The sequence below is a fragment of the Meles meles genome, chromosome 5 (genome assembly GCF_922984935.1).
Source record: "Meles meles chromosome 5, mMelMel3.1 paternal haplotype, whole genome shotgun sequence".
NCBI classification, from domain to species: Eukaryota; Metazoa; Chordata; class Mammalia; order Carnivora; family Mustelidae; genus Meles; species Meles meles.
The window spans coordinates 59,477,135-59,497,628 of record NC_060070.1 but is presented as its reverse complement, the minus strand read 5'-3'; the positions used below and the strand labels follow the sequence as shown (position 1 = coordinate 59,497,628).

The window sequence follows — 20,494 nt, the reverse complement described above, 5'->3', positions numbered from 1 at the left end:
TTCATGAGTCTGAGAGACCTGACAATGATACTGTAAAAAACGAGAATGTAGATTGGACAGTCATAGCCCCCTGCTATCTTGTCCTGCTCTCCCGCGGCTTCCCAGTGCCTGTTATTGGTTGTCTCACATGCTCGGTTAGGATTTCTTACATTGGTTTTTGTGACCTGATATCTGCTCGGCTCTTCGGCACTAAATGTTTAAGTTCCCTCAGGGCGCACACCATCGCACTCCCTTGTTCTTCTGCTAGTGTTTAGTTTCCTCTTTTGGAAGTACTCTTCTCTCTCTGCAAGACTCTGTTTAGACACCACCTCCACGAAGAAGCATTTCCGAGCCCCCTAGCTCTACCAGGTCCCAAAGCACTGGTGTTGGGTGCCTCGTTTACCACAGTGAAAAAAAGCAAACAAACAAACAAACAAAAACAGAAAATGTCCTCAGCCTCGTAGAGCTTATCTGTTATTGAAAAAAACAGGTGAGAAACAATAACCGTAATAACTAAATGCCTACTTTGCTTAGTAGAAGGTGATGGGAAATGTCGCGGATGGGAGAGGTGGAATTCTACATTAAATAGCTTGGGTGGGTGGGCTTCACTGAGAAGGCCTCTTAGGAGGAAGAATACGCCATACGGATATCTGAGGAAAAAGCCTTCTAGGCAGAGTAAACAGCCAGCCAGTGAAATCTCCTGTCACGAGAGCATCTGTGTTAAACTGGTAAAATTCCAGCCGTCAAGGAAGTTGACTGGCTAGTGTTCCCAAGTGTCCTTTCTGTAGACAAATATATATTTCCATGTGGGTGTTTGAAATTCTAAAAATAGTTTTAACACAAATCTCTCTGATGCGATTTCCACTCCCCGGACCCCTAGCCAATGCTCATTTTGTGGACTAATAATAATCCAGAACTCCCCTTTGGTCACTACTGTACACCTAAATCATACGAATCCTATTATCTTCTTTCTCCGCCAGGAGATCAGGATTCATGCTTCGTGAAATACATGCTCCGTAATCACCGTGTGTTTCTGGAGGACCCGCACTGCTTCTGTGCCCCTTCTCTGAGTCACATTCCTTTATGCTCTGTCTTCTCTCAGTTTTTAATCCCCTTCCCCATCATCACCCAGTTGGTGTTTCCTGGTTTCTGCCTGGGAATCCTCATCGTATTTGATCAACCAGAAGGAGGAGTTATTCTTCTGGTTCCTTCACTTTCCTTTTAGCAGCTTGCATTAAATAGGTTCAGTCTGGGACTTCCCTTTCAGAAAGAAGAACTCTGGCACAGCCCTTGCGCATTATTTTAAGAATCTTTACCTCTCCCACATTTACTGGTTAGATTTGGGTTTGGGGGGAATAAATACTCTGGATCACTAAAATTTTTATACATCTGCTGCATTACCCACTGTTTTTTTTTACTGTTGGCTTTTAAGCAACATGCTTTTTTGTATCATTATTTTATATTTTATATTTCCAGGTGCTTGGGAAGTAGATACCTTAGGAGTATTTTCATCAATCTGGAGCTTCTTGCTTTAACAACACAGTAATCTAAATTTAAAGAATAGGCTCAGGACCTGGGCATGTTTGTATATATTTTTGGATTAAAATGTGTTTTCCCTGTTTCTCTAACGTCTCTTCTGTTTCCACATATCAGAGACTTTAAATGTCAGAAGATCGTCTTACTTGTCTTGAATGTCACACCTGGGGACCTCTTCACAAGCCACATTTCTCAGTAGAGATGGTGAGGGTTTTGTCACATAGTCATTTGATGCTCACAAAGGTGCTAACTGATGTGGGGATTTCCTGATTTGTGCTTGCCTCCCAGTCTGGTTTTGTAGATGCTATAAAGGTATCTATGGATTTTAGAGAATGTGCTTTTTTGCTTTCTTCACTTACTAATTTAAATTTTTTGTCAAGATAATAATTGTAAATAGTTTAAAAGTCAAATTATATTCACAGTTCTTACCGGAAAAACCAACGTTCTGTCATTCATCTCCCCCACTAGTAATGTTCTCTTTTAAATTCATTACATGTGGGGTGCTTGGGGAGCTAAGTTGGTTGAACATCTCACTCTTGATTTTGGCTCCGGTCATGATGTCAGGGTCCGGGGACTGAGCTCCTCTCTGCTGGGGATTCTCTCTCTCCCCCTCCCTCTACTCCCCCCCCCCCCCCGCAACTCACACATACTCTCTCTCTCTAAAATAAGTAAATAAATAAAATCTTTACCAAAAAAAATCATTATGTGTTTTTCTTGTGTTTAGCTCTGGTTTTCACATCAGATGATTATTCTGGTTTTCTAGATTATTTTTCTTTCATTTACTGTGGAAGATGAGGATTTAGCTTGCAAATACCCTGTCATCCCAACATAGTTATGCAAAATGCTATTTAAAAAAATCATTGTGTTCAGAAGCAAAAACTGTATTGATTCTAAAATTGTACTAGAATATGATATTTTAGAAAACAAAAACTGGAGTTTTCGTAATGCATTATAAGGGAACTGCACTAAAAGCAAAATATTAGAGCCAGGAGGTGTTTATGTGTGTAATTTTAAGAGGATAACAATAATATCAGCATTCGAATAGCACATGAGAAAATCTTCATTTCCTCTTACCTTGCAGTAGCCAGTGAGTAAGCTTTGTTTTTAAACCCTAGTCAGTTAGTCTTAATCACCAAACATTTAATGGCAACAGAGGTGAAAGTTTAACCCTACTTAAAAGAACGAAAGTACTAAAGGCAGACTGTTCTGAGAACCATAAATTTGCATGGAAAACCTCACAAGGGAAAAATCGTAATTGCCTCAGCATGCTAGATGGAACGTATTTGAAGATAATTGGAGACTGTCTTTTATGTGTTCTCTTTGGTTTAGTTTTGATTTCATGTACTTTAATTTGTTTCCATCTCTTAGTTTTTTTCCTTAATATATTCTAAAGAATGTAAAACACTTCTGAGGATCTCATTACTACTTGTGAAATTGCCTGTTCTTGTACTATTGGATGTAATTTTTTTTTTGCCAGTCTTATAAGAAAAAGGTATCTTCGAACAGGCTATTCTATTTTAGCAGTCTGACAGGAGTGATCACCCTAAAAGCACATTTTGTGTAAGCTCAAATATACTATAACAATTTCCCTTAGGTGAATATTGTAAAGATTTTTGTTTTGCATCTTTAAGTCCTGTCATCTTTTTGCTTTTATTCATGTTTCATCATTCATATGCATAAAATTTATATTTTCACTTCAGACTTTGCTTAAATATTAGTCATTCCCTTGACAAATATGGTCAGTAGTCTAATTGACATGTTTCATGAGTTGGTGAACACAGTAGGTTACAAATTCAACTTTTGCTTCTCTTTTGCAAAGGCCCTGAGACGAGAGTTAAAGGAGAAAGAGTATTCTGTTCTGAATGCTATCGACCAAGCTCGGGTTTTCCTGGCTGATCAGCCAATTGAGGCCCCCGAAGAACCAAGAAGAAACCTACAATCAAAAACAGGTGAGATTGGTTTCTTTCATACGTCATAAAAACACATGCGAGGGGAACAAAATCCTGAAATCAAGTAGGAAATTTCCTTATAGTATTTCAGGATCTGAAACTAATATTTTTTGTTCTAAGTGTTAGTTTAATCAAATATGTCATTATTAACAAATATCCAGATTTTTACATTAAAATGAGATGACTGTATACATCAGTATCCTTATTTTATAAGAAAATTAACTGCAGACAAAGAGATTTAGTAAAAGGCATACTGTAACTAAAGTTAATTTCTTTGAAAAAGAAAAATGTGTATTTCTTATATTCAAAAAAATTACGTGATAAATGACTGCAACTAGAGGAGTGGTATTTAAAATACAATATATATAAATAAATAAGCAAAGATTTTTTTAAGCTTCTGTGTTTTCAGATTACTTTGTAAAATAAGGCACTAAAGTAAAACACCTTTCTTTTAAAAGCAGACAACAGACTTTATTTAATTTAAAATTAACCTAGTCATGTACTGTTTATATACTTTGGCTGAAAATTGAAACAGAAACGACCTTCTCAGCGAATAGCAGTAAATCACACAAAAAACTGTAGAGATGAATCGGGGGCCAACATAGATCTTTGTTATGATTTTTCACTGTTGGCAATAAAGGCATTCTGATGCATTTTTAAAAACAAACATGCCATTCCAAATATTTTTTCATCTTTCACTTCACATACTGAAGGCAGACCTAAAAGACTGCCTCGTGCTGTGTACAGCAGCATGATTCATGAGCACATATTACTTGTTAGGAAAATACAGTTGGAAAATGCTTTTTTTGACTATAGCCGAAACCGGAACAGACGTTTGGACAAGTAGCCATTTTCCTCATCAGCCTTTGTCAGATCAGCCCTACTTCAAGCTGAATAAATTTCCCATCAAGATCATGATAGTCTTAACCCTCTAAGCCTAGCTATGTGTGTCTTTGTACGCACACACACACACACAGCATACTTATCTCTTCTAACTTTCATTTTCTGCTGACAGCATCATTGTCTTTCCACTCAGCCTACTGGTGACTCAAGTCATTGCTGGGTCTCCACCTTTCAACAAACCCCACAAAGTGTGCAAATCCCTCCTCATGGATATTTCTGGCCTTTGAAGGAGTACTCCTTCTGAGGATTCTGTTACGTATGTACTGTACACATACACATACACACACAGCCTACACATGCACATGCTAAATGAATGCGTGGGTGAGCTGAGCACATGTGGGGATGCTTGGGCAGTGGGTGGGTTCAGGAAAGAGGGAATACCACGGGGATGGGATAATCACAGCAGCAGGGAGGAGCAGAGCCCCTGGCAGGGCGCAGTGTGCTTAGGCTGGAGGCGGGAATGAGGGGTTTGTCGGGGCTGTCTGGTTCAGAGTGCGGAGGACCTGGAAAGTCAGAACATTTCAACTCAATACAACAAGAAAGAAGGCACTATTGCAATTGTTTTTCAACTTGGAAGAAAAATAAGTTCACTCGTCTCAACTTTTACCCAATTTAAAGTCCACCTTAAATCTGCATTTCTTGTCTCCTTGCTTCCCCAGTACTTTCCAGAGCATAGAGGCAACATTTTTATAATAAGCTACTTCATCGTGGTAAAAAAGTGTTATTATATCACTAAAGCTTCACTTTGCTCTAAATTTTCCTTCTCGGTGGGTAGTCAGTTTAAGGGGCATGGTAATAATTGCTTTTTTGCATTCTTATTTGGCTATTAGATTTGGTATATTTCTAAGCTGCTTTCAAATACTATATTGGGGGTCAAGAAAAAGTCATCAATTTAACTTTATGATTTTCTTGGTTTTTTTTTTTTTATGACTAGTAATTTTTATACTTTCCTCCTTTACTGATACTGCTTTCTGCAGTGCTGGCTGATTTTACCTGCTGTTAAAAGTAAATGAAGGAAAATTATCCATAATAGCTTTTATACCTTTGTTGTTTACCATGAATTTTGTAGAGCTGCTATCAGGAAGAGAGAACATTTGAAGATTAGTTGTACGTGGAGTACTCACTGTGGCGGGGACTAGATCAGGGAGAAATGATATAATGATTTTTTTTAAAGATTTTATTTAATTGAGAGAGAGTGAGAGAGAGCATGAGAAGGGAGAGGGTCAGAGGGAGAAGCAGACCCCCCGCGGAGCTGGGAGCCTGATATGGGACTTGACTCCTGGACTCTGGGATCATGACCTGAGTTGAAGGCAGTCGCTTAACATCTGAGCCACACAGGCGCCCTGATAAAATGATTTCTTATTGCATTTAATAAGCAGTTATTTATTATGTTGTATGTGCCATGCATAGTAGCACAGCAAAATGGATCCATCTCTCTACTTTTAAGTAACTATTTCAGAAAGTACTCCTCTGCATGACTTTTCTAAATGCCTTTTTTTCTTCAGCTCTTTTTTAAAATTATTATTATCTTACTGTATGTGTGTGTGTGGCAATCTGTGGTGTTTTACTTTATTGTTGAGGATTATAGGTATGAATTGCTCTCAGGAATCTATCAATTGACAAATCCTATGAAAAAGAAAAATTAATTATTTCAACGAAATGATAAGTTGCTGATAATCTCATCAGATATGCTCTGCTAGATATTTCCCCTTTCCCCCAGTTTTACTGAGATATAATTGACATAAAACACTGTAGAAGTTTAAGGTATACAGCATAACGATTTGATGTGTGTATAGATTGTAAACCGATTACCACGATAAATCTACTTAATATCCATCACCACACACAGTTACAAGTTATATTTCCTTGTGATGGGAACTTTTAAGATCTAATCCCTTGCCACCTTTCATGTATGTATATTTTAAATACTCAATAATCACTACTAATATTACTGCCTTACTTTAAGCCCTTGCCATTTTTTGTTAGGACTAGTGTTAGTTCTTTCTTAATTGGTATCTCTGCATCGAATAGACACTACGGTGATAAATCTGAAACTCAGAACTGGCATTTACGTCCCAAGCTTAAAAACCACCAGTAGCCCCTGGAAGGGCATCTGAGCTCCTTCGCCCTAAAGCCCAAGACTGCACTGGGTGGCAGGAAAACTGCCTCCTCTCCTGGTTTTTCCTGCCGGTGGGTCTGTATTACCGCAGGAGTTTCTGACTCCTTCCTTGTTTGCCCACTCAGCCCCTGCTCATCCTGTACCAGTCAGCCATGGCGTTCTGTCTCCTCAGCCACCTTCCTCTCTCAGCTCTTTTCCGTGCTTCCCCATCATCTCCCTGACTGTGTTACTGTGTCCAGAGCTCAGCCCTTCCTTTCCTAGTGATCTTTCTCCCTTACGGAGGAGCTGAAAAAGTGTGTAAAATTAACTGAGCAGCCAAAATAAATATTATACAGCAAATGCAGTGAAGATCCTACTCGGACTCATGGAAAAGGAACTCTCTCCAAGGTATTAACTCTTCCTTCAGACACTGTTGTAACTAGTTTAACTTGTTTCCCAGTGAATGGTGGGTATGTGGCAAAATGGAAATGACAGGACAGGGAGACGGGTGACAGTGAGCCATGCCTGCTGGCAGTCTGACAGCAAGGAGGAAAAAGAAATTCTAGAACGGATATATGAGGCTTCTAAAATAAAACAAAACAAAGTAGTCTTTGGGGCTTTTTACAATAAAAGGAAATTGAAGCTATGAATCATGGTTTGTTTATTTTTGAAGACGGAATATAAATCAGTTAGGAGAAGGCATAGGAATTTATACTACATTTTGGTATATTTCCTTTTAAAATGGCAACCATAAAAATCTAGAGCTAAATAGGTAAAGTGTAGCTGTCTGGAACGCTAACTCCTCAGAATAACTCATTCCACCTATAAATGGTTCTTAAGTAAATATAATTTTTAATTGAACTGAAATCATCTGAATAATTATAGATATTTAACAGAGTTCACAACTTTGTCAGTAGCGCCCGTATCTGGTTGGAGCCATATGGAACTGTTTAATTTGTTTTAATCTGTATCATGTCACTATATTAATTTTCTTTTCAACACAGTTGAATTGTTTTTCATTTGATTTTAATCACCTGGTTTATATCTGCGAAGTGGTAGAATGATAGAAGAGTAAATTTTTCATCAATCTTTTGATTGTTCTTTGCATGTCAAAACCACTCTCATGTTCTCCTAACTACCCCCAACGCGTCAGGTAGATAAAACAGTATGCCTTTTTCTTTCCCTCCCTCGTTCCTTTCCTTCCTCCCTTCCTTCCTTCCCTCCCCACTTCCTTTGCTGTAAAAACGCAAACGCCAAGAAAATAATGTGATGCTGAACAAGGTCACAAGCTAATGTAGCATAGATCCAGGAACAGAGCTCAAAACTTCTATGTTAGTGACCTTTCTTAATCCGAAGTGTTTTGGCTGGCTTTCACCACATCTCTTGCTTTTTATCTCCTCTCTCTCTCTCTCTCTCTCTGCTTATTGGCCACTGACTTGGCTCCTTCTCCACTTACGGTGTCTAGAGCCTCTTAACCCTGCACAGCTGTTTCTGGCTTCTCCTTTATTCTCCCAGCCTCCCCTTACCCCTTACTGTTCTCAGTCCCAGCTTTCAGTTCCTTTTGAAAACCACGTGGCTGCCCAGGGAAGGTGGACTTACAGGCCATCTGGGGACTCGGTCACAGTCAGCCTTAGCCCACTCTGGCCCCCAAACCTCTTGAGATAATCAGAGAGTATGCATGCCTTCTCACCTATTTGTCACCTACAGTTCAGGGTAAAGGTCGGATTCGGAGAGACGTCCCGCTCTCCACACCGCATAGGGATGCTGGCACACGTGCACACATGTGCGTGTATATTTTATGATTTGAGGTTATGGTATCAGCTGCTAAATAAAACTTATAACTCTTTTAGAGGATAATTCACCTCTGAAAGTGCTTACAAAATTGTGCAATTGTATATTTAGATCGAAGAAAGCTCTTTTCCTCTTCTCAGCTTTTCATTTTTAAGATAAAGAAGATTGCATTATTGTCTTCATCAATTTCCCCATGAGTCTTCTTTAAAAACCATGCCAGTTAAGGCGTTACTATTGCTACAACTAGTATTGTATTCTAGGCTGTCTGAACATTATTTCTTTTTTGGTCTGGTATACTTGGTTAGTTGATTTTGTTTCTTTTCATTATAGTCCTGGAAAAAAAGACATCTCTTAGTTTATTGTAGTCTTTCTCTGCTCTGTGTGTGTGTGTGTGTGTGTGTGTGTGTGTACTTTGTATAATTAGGTATGACTGTACTTGGGATTAATGGTTATCATTTTTTCAGATGCTAAAGTATTAAGGGTTAACATTTTTCCTCTTTGGTCGTTGACAGCTGGCTGTTTACATTTACTAGTAGTTAATATGCTAACTCAGGGTGTAGTATTTCCTTTGAATTATTTAATGTTTCATAGTATTTTAGATAGCCAATTATTAGGAGTACTTTTCTCCTATGTGAAATTTGTATATGATGTAACAAAGAAGTAATAAGTGACATTTTTCAGTCCACTAGGTCAGTCCATTTTATGCCAATGTTAGCAAACTTGTGCAAATAAAATTTCATGATCATTAAATGAGTGCAGTGTGAAACTGTCATACAGTTTAGTAGAAGTTACTTTTATACTGATTCTTAGTATAACTTAAGTTTACAAAAAAAGATGGCAGTAACTATTTCCTTGCAACTCTAAAATGAGACCAAATTACACATTATAGCCTAAGTAATTAGGCTCGTAAAACTGATGGGTGTTTTCTCCCAGGGCATTTTTGCTTTCCTAATACCAGCTTTATTAATTAGAACCCTAGTCATAGTAAATGGCAGATACCCAGCTTCCATAAGTGTAGACACAAGGGGAAGTGTATTAGCCTCCATAGCTAAATTACAGGAAGGGCAAGGTCACAGCCGGCCACAGGGACTAGAATGCCGCTCAGAAGCTTGTTCTTTCTGTCCTCCTTTCTGTCTCTTTTTACAAATTTTGATTTTCTTAGCTGTCCTCTACCCATCCACCTTATGACCTCCTACCAGGGAGGGATAGCCTTCTTCAGCTCTAGCACATCACCGGAGAGGGCTCTGATGGGCTCAGCTTGTGTACCATGGAGCTCAGGGTCTACTGGGATTTGCATGCCCATGCTATAAACAGGCGCTTCCAGTGGGCCAGGTGTCTCACATGCCTTGTCTCCTTTAATCCCCGTAGCAACTCTCTGAGATGTGAATACTGTTACCACCCGTTTGGCAGATGAGGAAACAAAGGCTTTGTGGGGTATGGAAGCACACTGTCACTCAGGACAGAGCCGAGGCACCATGTTGGCTTAGTTGCTAAACTTGGCGCTCTTCACCACCATGGTATACCCTCTTTGTTACCCCAGTAATCCTAAGTGCTTCCAGCTAAAAGTAATTTTCTATATTCTGCTACTTTAAATGAAATTTCATACAGTAATTAAATACGTTTTGTAACCCTTTACTTTTCCCTTTACTATTGCTTATTCTGTACTGAAATATCAGGCTGCTTAATCAGATGGCATCCCAATTCACTGATTTCCCTAGCATCAAGGGAGGAGGTGGTTAGGCAATATTAGACTTTTAAATTTTCATATAAAAACTTGAAGGATAAATAATAGCTTTCAGGCCTTATAGACCAAGACAATAATTTAATTAGCTTCTCAAGTCCAAATTAGATTAGTAATGTGGTAATGCATGAAAAAGCACAGAAAAATAAAATGTTGCTTTCTTTTTCAGTGTTCCTTAACTACAGAGCAGCAGTGTGATCCTTCCCCAATTAAAGTTCTGTAATGTATGTATAGATGTAATGAATCTAGTCTTCAGCTTTCCTAAAATATGTGAGTTGGCTGACTAAGCCCACTGATTGGGTAAAAATTTCAAAAACTTTTTTGCATGATAATGAATGCCATAGTAATGAAATCCAATTTAAATAAACAAATCAACATTCTTGATGAAGAATTATATGATAACAAAGGTTAGTTTGATGGGCACAGCATTTTAAATTAATTGTTCACCATCTGCTATGTTCTCTAATCACTATTGCAACCATCCGTAAATTACATTTGCCTCATAAAAAAGAGGGCAGTATTTTACATTTATGTATTTTTTTTTTGTAATTGACATTTGGGATGCTACTTTTTAAAATTTAAAGTATAGGAGGATACTAAGCTCTTTTAATGGAGTGGTATACTTATCTTGTTTTTGTTGTTCCTCTTGAAGGCTGGAGTCTTCAAGAGTGAGTTAAATGGTTTGCCATTTTTAATAAAGTTTAATGCAAACAAAGGCATAAAATTTTGTCTTCAGTTAAACTTCTCACTTATTATGGCAGTACATAAACCTAAGATGGGCCTAACTTCTTTTGTAAGAATGGCTAAGTATTCTAGGTACTGAGGATATGATAGTGAACAAAACATAACTTTCCCCTCCTGGAGTTTACATTCCCAGCTTCCTTTCTTTCTTCCCAGTACCATCCCCCAGCCCCCAGGGACTTGTCTACTACTGTCCAGCTCTCATCAATGACTTGAAAAAATTACAAAGCAGTCATTAGTGTGAGGAAATTCAGGGAATATTCAGTTACAGAAAATTGAAAGCTGGATGATCTCAGGTTGCTTAGCCAGGTCTGTTCCAGGGTGTCTCTGATGTTCCTGCTCCTTTCCTTGGAGATTAATTTTCTTAATGATCTGTCCGTCCCTCTTCCTCAATTCAATGCTGGCTTTATTTACGTTGGCTTACTTTACAGGAAGAATGAAACTTAAAAGTGTCCAGCCTTGGGTTCTATCTCCATTCACTTCTGATCAGATGTACCATTCATCTCCCTCCACAGTGTGCTCTGAATTTCTGGTTTCCTCTCTGTTTTCCTTCCCGCATTAAGACCTTGCATGTGGGTTTTTGTGGAAGATACTCCCTAAAGGTCTTTATCTTGGAGTTCCTGCTTTTCTCTAAATGTATCTATTCACCCGTCCTTTTTTTTTTCTTAAGGATTTGAGAAGTCCCTTGGCAACATCTTTATGATGTTCCTACTAAAAGATTTAGGTAACACATTAGCAGGTTAATCTAGTCTGGGTCACCTCTTAATATTGTCACTCTTATAATGTATTAGATGAACATAATTAGAAATATTACAGTAATCAGCTGATGGCCCTTGATGGTGTACTTGTAATCTATTTCGTAATGATTATTATCATCACACAAAATAGGAAATGGGCGGAGTCCTCTTAAACACTGATCATCAGAGGGATTAAGTTAATCTTAATCATGTAATCAGAAAACGTGGAGAGAATATATTTCCCATTATTTTTAATCAGAAGCATCTTTTGGTTATGAAGGTAAGAGAGAAATGGAGGGCAGGTAAAAAGAGAGATAGTAAGAGCCTACGAGGATGCTGTTTGTGTGTGTGTGTGTGTGTGTGTGTGTGTTTTGTTCTTGTGAATTCTTGTTGGTTAATACATTGGTTTGCTTATGTAAAAATCCCTAGAGATGTCTAGTGATACGGGGATGCTGTTTTGTATGTATGTGTGTGTGTGTGTGTGTGTTTTGTTCCTGTGAATTCTTGTTGGCTAATATATTAGTTTGCTTATGTAAAAATCCCTAGAGATGTCTAAACCTCCCAGACTTAGTAATAAAATCATAAAAGAAATCATAAAAGAAATGAACCTTTTTTTGAGGTGCTCTTATGTGCCAGGCATGTACCAGTAGCTTTACAGTTATTAACTGAAGTTCAAAGAGATAAGGAATATATTATTATGTAACTCATTAGTGTTAGAACTGGCATATGATCTCTTAGTCTTTCCTTACACTAGATTGTCCAGGAGTAAAAATGCTACTCTGGAAGATTTGTTTTGTTTTTATTTTGTTTCTATATTTGCTTGCCTTAATATTTCCTTTTCATCGCTTGGTGAAATACAAGATTATAGATACATGTAAAAAAAAAAAAAGCAAACAGTACAAGTAAGATATTTGGAATTACCAAATTTAAAAAAAAAAAACCTTCGTAAGGTTTGTCCATCTCTTTGACAGTAAAGACCTTTTTATATGGGTACAGAGAGGAGGAAGGAAAAATAAGTGGAGTATGAAGCTTGATATTCTCAGTAAAGAGTTAAGCTAAAAGTTCCATTGAGCCCAACTCAGTTCACGAATTATATATTGAGGACATACTGGTCTCTAGACTGGGTATTGCTGAAACCAGGATGGAAAGAAAGAAAACTTGAATGACATAAGGCTTAGAACCTATTCACAATGGAGATTATATATGTCAATTTCCTATGGAGAAAGAAGATACAATAAATATGGAAGAACATTATTTGAAGCGACTGGGGTGATTCTAATAAAGTTCTGTATTATTTCATAGGAGAAACATATACTTTGTTTATTGAAAAATGTTTTTGTATAAGCACACATAAGGAGATTGTTTTCCTTTCTACTGTTAAGATTTCTTTGAGATGTATGGTGACTTTGGCTTTCTTATAGAATTGAACTTTAAAGTTAAAAGAACTGATTGGAATAAAAATGATTTCCCAGCATGAGAAAATAGGGTTCCCACTTGATAAAAGTGAGTTGAGCAGGTCATTTACCTCTCCTAGGAGCCAAGGGCATGATGGGGTCAGGGCTGGCCCCAACCCTAGTCTCTGCTCTTGGTCCTGCTTTGTTTTCCACCTGCATTTCAGGGAACCATGGAACAGCCTTTCTCAGCCACGGTGTAGAAGATAGTGAGGTATAAATGCCACCAATTAATTTGCATAGTTGAAAAATAAAGATAATTGGACAAGAGAGAAAAATTCAGGATTGATCATTGCTTTCTACTCTCTTTTGTCTTTTTCTTCTCTCTTCTTTCTAAAAGGTAGTTATTAATTCTTCCTACAAGATAGTTATCTATTGTAACACAATAAAGAAATCACTATTTCAATTACATAAACATGGAATTAACATAACAATATTTATAATAAAAATTAATCTATTATATATTATGTATAAATACATACTGTGAATGTAGAAAATAAATGTAATTGCACCCTTAACGTTTGGTCAGTTAAATAGGAAGGCCTGAAGAGAAGAGAATAGAGAACCAGAGTGCTGCTTCTCAAAAAAATCCACAGAGAAGGACACACGTACACACACACACATACACACATACTACAGGGAATAGGAAAGTGACAGAAAAAGCTATTCTGGTCTGAAAATTGTCAGTAAATTTATTTGGTTTTATCCTGCTGTTTCCTCCTTCTCTCAGATTAGCCTCTATTACTGCCTTTTCAAATGCAAATTAGATTACCCTCTTATCTCTGAGCTTCATTTGCTCACTGGGCCTACAGTATTTAGTGGCCCTGCCATTGCGTGGGAATGACACAACAACTCATCTGAGTGGAAATACTCCAGCTTCAGCAGCGAGGACCAGAGAAATCAATTTGTAAGCCAAGAAGCTGGCAGTGCTCTGTCTTGACAACACGTTACAGTCATCTGGGGAGCATTTAAAATATATCCACGCTGCCCTTCACCGGTGACCAAGTAAATTTGAATCTCTTGGTATTTGGGGGTAGGGCCTCTGGGGATCAGTATGTATTTATTTATTTATTTATTTTTGGGGGATCAGTATTTAAAAGCCAACAGGCAAACAGACTCTCAGAGGGGTTTCTAGTACGTCCCCCAAATTCTGAACCACTGAGTCCAAAAGATTATCCACTCTTGCCTGAGGGTCTTAAAATTTATGGCAAAAAAATATCTCTTCAGAAATTTTGAAGGGAATTTTCTTCTTTGATTTTCGAATAACTAGAGGATTTTGAAAATGTAATTATAACCCTTTATTGTTTTCTCCTTGTATGCCTTTTTTTTTTTTTTTTTTTTGCTGTTTTTAAATTTGTTTTTCTATTCTCTTGCCCCACATTGTCATAACATGGTATTTTATATTTTGCTGCTTATTACCTGTATCACAGACATTCTGGAAAGTTTTTGTTTGGTTTTGCTCTTCCCTCTGTTCCTGATTTAAAGTACACATTAAACTGAGATTGGTACTGTAATAGGAGATACTTTTCTTTGGACTCCATGATCAGTTAATCTGTATCCTTTCTGGCAAACAGATGGGGAATTGAACATAGAGCTTTTCTTTTCTTCTGAGGAGCTGCTTGAGTAGGGATTATATAATAAATACCACAAAGGACTGCTCCATCAAAAGATTTTACATTTAGTGAAGACAAAAATGTCCCAGCCATGCCAGGTGTTTTGTCATAGGACAAAGACCCCGTGTGTCTCCCTGCCAGGTTATTCAGTAACTGACTCAGAAGCAGTTTTTACTTTATCCAGGCGAAAAAAATCATCATAATTAAGTTGTCTGTTCAGAAATTAGTACTGTATCTTTTTCTTTTATAAAAGCCAGGGAAACACGAGTGCTTAAAATAGATCTTTGAAAAAGACCAAGTGACTTATTAACAAACACAGGTGCTACTATCATAAAAATTAGCACTCCTTTTCTCATGGGGCTTTTAAGGATGATTTTTTTTTTCACCTCACATAAATAACATTTATTTATTTTGTATATTTTATATTATTTATATGGAAGCATTTATATAGATGAGACATATAAAAATAAAACGTTTTATGTTTATGTGAAATACATTTCATGTAAATGTTCTGTATTTCTCATTTTATAGGTAAGGATTTAAATAAGGCCTGCCTAATGACCTACCTTTCCTCCAGTATTGTTGTAAGGGACTGTATCCCAGCTGAAGCATTCCTAGAGGCTGGGTGTATACTCACTTGTTTTCCTAATTTCTCCCTTACTGGTGGGTTCGGTCTATCGGCCTGTCATGACACAGCATCTCCCTCTCCTCAGTTCAGTTACCAAAGACTCTGTGTAGCCTTTAATACTTGAGCAGTGCGACCCGGAGTTCTGTGGCTGTTAAACTCTTCATGGTCCATTTGGTTCCCAGAGATTTATTACAGTTGTTTTCAAGTCTAAATATTGATTTCTAGAATTTTCTGGAAATGTGTTCTGTCCCCTTGAGCTTGACTTTTAAATAATACTAAAGAAAGACAGGAGGATGAATTTATGTTGAAGATGAAAGTTACTGTTCAGGAGAGCTCACTTTAGTCCATCTGACCATGAAGTTCATCTTACCAGGAAGTTCAGTGAACTTCAGTTCATTTTTACCAACAGTTTGAAATATTTTGAAGTCAAGTGAAGTTGCTAATGTGATTGATACTAAAGGATGGGATATTATCACAAAGAAGAATAAGTATATCTGTCTTAAATTCTCCACAGCTTACGTTGATTGTGTGTTTCTGCCTGGCCCCCGTTTTCAGTGGACAAGCGGGACAACCATCGAAGCAGCGAGATAGGAAAGGGTGTACCCTTGAGTATTGAGGGAACTGAGACCCAGGAGTGTGTAGCTGGAGAGCTCTCCATCCGGCTGTGAGGGTGTCTGCTCTATGTTCATCAAATATCTCTGCCCTTGTCCTGTCAGCTTCTCATTGCTGTTTCTGAGATCTCTGTGTTTCTCGGTTTGAACCTGACTTCCATTTCTTTCTATATCTTTTGCTCCTCTTCTGGACTTTTACTCTTCCTTCCTGTACCTACAGGGCCTTGCATGATGCCTACCCTTTCCTGTCTGAAAGTCTAACTTTATTTCAGATATCCTAGAAGCCATTTTGCTGTATGAAATATTTGGGATGATCCTTGAAATTTTGCTTGTCTTCCCATTGAAATGTTGGTGGACGTGCTACACGTCTGGGCTACAGAAAGTGCCCTCTATTAAAGATGAGCTGCCAGACAGACTCAGCAATGATGAAGTATCTAAGATAGATTATTTGTCTTCAGTTACTATTTTAAGAAACATGATCAATTAATCTTATTTTCTCAGTCTTTCCTCATAACTGAAAGCTATTTCTCTCCTAATTATACTTCCCATTTTGATTGAGGACAACAAAAGACTGTCTTTGGATTTTATAGAAGTGAATTTATGTTAAAGAAAAACATTTTTTTGAGGAATTGTGTTACATTTCAAGGTTTATAAATATATTAAAATTCAAAATTCACTAAAACAATGGGGCCACTTATTACTCTGAGTAGCTATTTTCTTCTTTGGGAAGTAGCAGGGAATTAATTAGTGATGGGAGTATAGAGAAATGTTTTCTTTCCCTTGGCTCATATAAACTGTGTCTCCATGATCCTGGTAGCAAACCCTTACAAAAGGTGGTGTTCTCACTTGGCTATTGATCAGACTTCCAAATATTCTTTTTTTTTTTTAACTGCAGAACTGACTCCTGAGGAGAAAGCCCAAAAGATCGCCAAGGCCATGCGCAAACAGTCCTCTGAAGTAAAAGAGAAGTGGGAAAGTCTAAACACTGTCACCAGCAATTGGCAAAAGCAAGTGGACAAAGCATTGGAGAAGCTCAGAGACCTGCAGGGCGCCATGGATGACCTGGACGTTGACATGAAGGAGGTGGAGGCCGTGCGCAATGGCTGGAAACCCGTGGGAGACTTACTCATCGACTCCCTCCAGGACCACATCGAAAAAACTATGGTCAGCCTCACTACCTCAGATAAAGGATTTTAAGAAATGTTTTATTGTTGAATCTAACACGAGGAAAGTCACATGTAAAAACCATTATAAGGCATTTCATGAAGCCAACCCTGTCACAACTCAATCAAAATCAGGATAGAGAGATTTTTTTTTTTCTAGTCACGACAGATGTTTTCCATATGCCCCTCCCCACCAAAATGACAATGAACGAGATTTTCACAGTAATTTCCTTTCCTTTTTCTTTTTAAAATTTATTATTATTATTTTTTTTAAGATTTTATTTATTTATTTGACAGAGAGCAAGACAGTGAAAGAGGGAATACAAGCAGGGGGAATTGCAGGCAGAAGTAGAAGCAGGCTTTCCACTGAGCAGGGAGCTCTATCGGGACTTGATCTGAGCAAAAGGCAGACGCTTAACAACTGAGCCACCCCGCCACCCCGGCTTTTATTTATTTATTTTATCCTTTTTTTCACCCAACTCTGTGTCCCTAAACACTTCACTACTTTAAAAAAAGTAATGCAAAGTCCTTTTTAATCTCTAGATTTCCCCTCTATCCCTTTTATGTTTTGTTTACAGTGTTTAAGAAACTGAATTGTGTGTTTTATAGTATTTCTTACAGCCTGGGTTTTGTAGAATGGCATCCACATCATGAAGTTGGGCAGGTTCCTTTCCACTCTGTATTTCCTGTAAACTGGTAGTTGGATTTAGGGACTTAATCAAAAACATACTGTTTTGCTGAGGACTCTAATGTTCAATTTTTCTCTTACTGTCTCAGTAGATTATGGAAGGATTAGCTTAGCTATAAATTTTGTTTGTGGTCAGGAATGACCCAAAGTTAAGGCTGATAGATCTGTGGTCTTGAGCCCCTTTGGCTCCCACATTCTAGAACATACCCAGAAAAAAATTCATAGAATTTAGGCAGTAAGAGACACAGTAGTCAGGTTTGTGGTAGCATAGCAACCTCTATATTAGGTAGTCATGCATCAAATCAAAGAATAAACTAAAGAAATATCAGAAGGTGTTAGACTGACGATATCAATATCATAAATGTGATTTTTATTGCAAAAGACCTATCTTTTGTGCACGGACATTGGATAACATTTTCCTTTTGTTTATGCATGTGACTAAAAAGGAAGGGAAAGGGCCTAGGAAATGAAATGAATGTGCAGGCAAATTATATAAACAAATATATGTGTGTGTAGATATGGGAATAATAATGGCTAGCATTTATTGAGGCATACTGTATGCCAAGAACTGTTCATAACCAGTTTACATGGATACTTCTTTTAATCCTCACACCAACCCAATAAGATGGGTATATTATGCCCATTTCACAAATGGTGAAAATGCAGATATTGCTCAAGCCCACACAGCTGTTAAGTGGTAGAGTTTTCATGATTTCTTCCTTGCTCTTCTCTTTCATTGTAGGGACCTCATGTAATTAAGTGCAACTTGTATCAGCTATTGGAATTCAGAACTTTGTAAGTTACGTGTTAAATTTTAAACTTAAAAAAAGTTTCACTACTAAAAGAGTGTTAGTATCTGCCACCTTTCATTATAAATATACATAAATGTGCAGAACTCTATGAATTAAGTAGGCTTCTTCCTACAGCTCTGGTGTCCTGAAAACAATTTCCATGGGCGAATCTGAGTTTCAAATAATGAACTGAAAATAAAACCTTTTAGTAGAGGTTCTCTGGAAGTTACACACTTCTTGCAATTTAAAAGATGGTCTTTAAATGCTGGAAATCTTCAATTCAGTGGTCTATGAGCAGTATATTTTTTTGGACTACAAAAATGCCTCTTGGTTAGAGCAAGAATTTACCCATTTCAATTTGAAAGCACCAATTTTTAATTCAGGATGGTTAGTGTTGAAGGAAAAATGGAAAGTTGTATCTGGGCTTGTTAAAGACCTAAAAGTTTGGGAGTTGTTATTCCCGTCTGATTAAAGAAATTACCCATCTCTCTATCCAAATCCTTTTGTTCAAATCTCTACTAAAGTGGAAAGCCAGGAAAAACACAATTAATGTTTAAGAGGAAGGAATAAACTGTGGATTAAAATATTTTCACATCTTATTAAGAAAAAGGAAAATAAAAGCCCAGGTCTCATTAAACCAAATAAAATGGATTCAAAGTCTGGGATTTTGCACATGTACTCCAAAGTATACGTCAAATCCCACTGTAGCTATTGGCAAATAAAAATAAGTACCGATTATTGCTAAATATTATTAAATATGTCAAAGCAACTGGAAAACAAAATCTTTGAGGGATAATCAAATGAGTTTAATGCCCTAAAATTATCCTTAATCATTCTTCTTTGCAGAATACACACCTTCTGACAAGAGAAGCCTTCCCCATCCCCAACATCCGCCGTCAGGCTGCCAGTCAGCACCTTTAATGCTAGCAGATGTTCCTGTTTTTATAGCAAAGAAGACCACATAGACTTTTATTCTCCTATAGGAAAGTGCAGCCAAACATGATAAATTGGCTCTTTATACTAGAACACATAGTGGATCGGAAACCATTTTAAAACTCGCTTTACTTCAAGCCTCTTAATTTGGAAGCTCTTAAAAAGCAAAAGATAAACTTTCCTGTTAGAGAGATTCCTCACTGCCTTCACACCCACAAAAACAAAGCCCAACAACCTTGTCGGTCAGAGGTCTTTTAATATTTTCACCTGTAGCTTATAAGAGGAAAACATTATTTTTAACAGAGGAATATTGGGAACTCCTTGATGTTCTACAAGATCTTAAAAATATGTCTTGAAGTTATAACCTGATTTTGAAAGTCTTTTCCCATCTTTTAAAATAGACCTGTTATTATTTAAAATGATAGAAACTTAAGAGCACTGTCTAGCCTTCCATTTTTTCATCTTTGATACCTACGAAATACGAAGACGTTGATTTTAAAAGCTGATTGAAATTCTTGAGCCCTCTCAAGTCATCTAGGAGAGAATATTAATGTATAATATTAAATTACAACTGAGTTCTGTCTTTATTCTTAAATGGAATCTGAAGGAGCTCAGGTCTCTTCCAAGTCTAGACTGACTTTCCCACCCTAATCCCACTTCTGTCTGTCCCATGCTTCCCTGTCAGTGGTTCATTCTTCAGACCTAGAACGCCTGTTATCATATAACTGCTTTTCTCATTGAACTGTGGGTCGGTCTGTGCGCATATTCTGTCATCCGTGAAAGACCACCATCTACAGCTGTGAAGAAAAATGATCACAACTCTGAAAGTCTTTTCTTTCCATTTTCCAGCAACTCAAATGCCTTTGTGAGCTTCCCTTCTTCTGCCTGATAATGAAATGTTGGTGCCTTCAGCGTTCTTGCAATGTTTCTTACTTTACACACATTGACTTCCATGTTCACTGTTTCAAATGTCATTTATATACTGCTTCCTCCCTTTTTTTTTTTTAAAGATTTTATTTATTTATTTGACAGAGAGAGATCACAAGTAGGCAGAGAGGCAGGCAGAGAGAGTGAGAGGGAAGCAGGCTCCCTGCCGAGCAGAGAGCCCGATGCGGGACTCGATCCTAGGACCCTGAGATCA

At 37.6% G+C, this 20,494-nt stretch overlaps 1 protein-coding gene across 6 annotated transcripts in view; it reads left to right on the top strand.

Moving 5' to 3' along the window:
• Positions 1 to 20,494, top strand: part of UTRN (utrophin) — a 505,495-nt gene that overhangs the window by 393,593 nt on the left and 91,408 nt on the right. For all 6 annotated transcript variants that reach the window (XM_046006019.1, XM_046006018.1, XM_046006020.1 and 3 more), the window contains 2 exons: positions 3,335 to 3,464; positions 16,674 to 16,942. In XM_046006019.1, the coding sequence (XP_045861975.1) occupies positions 3,335 to 3,464; positions 16,674 to 16,942 (399 nt within the window). The remainder of the gene's footprint in view (positions 1 to 3,334; positions 3,465 to 16,673; positions 16,943 to 20,494) is intronic.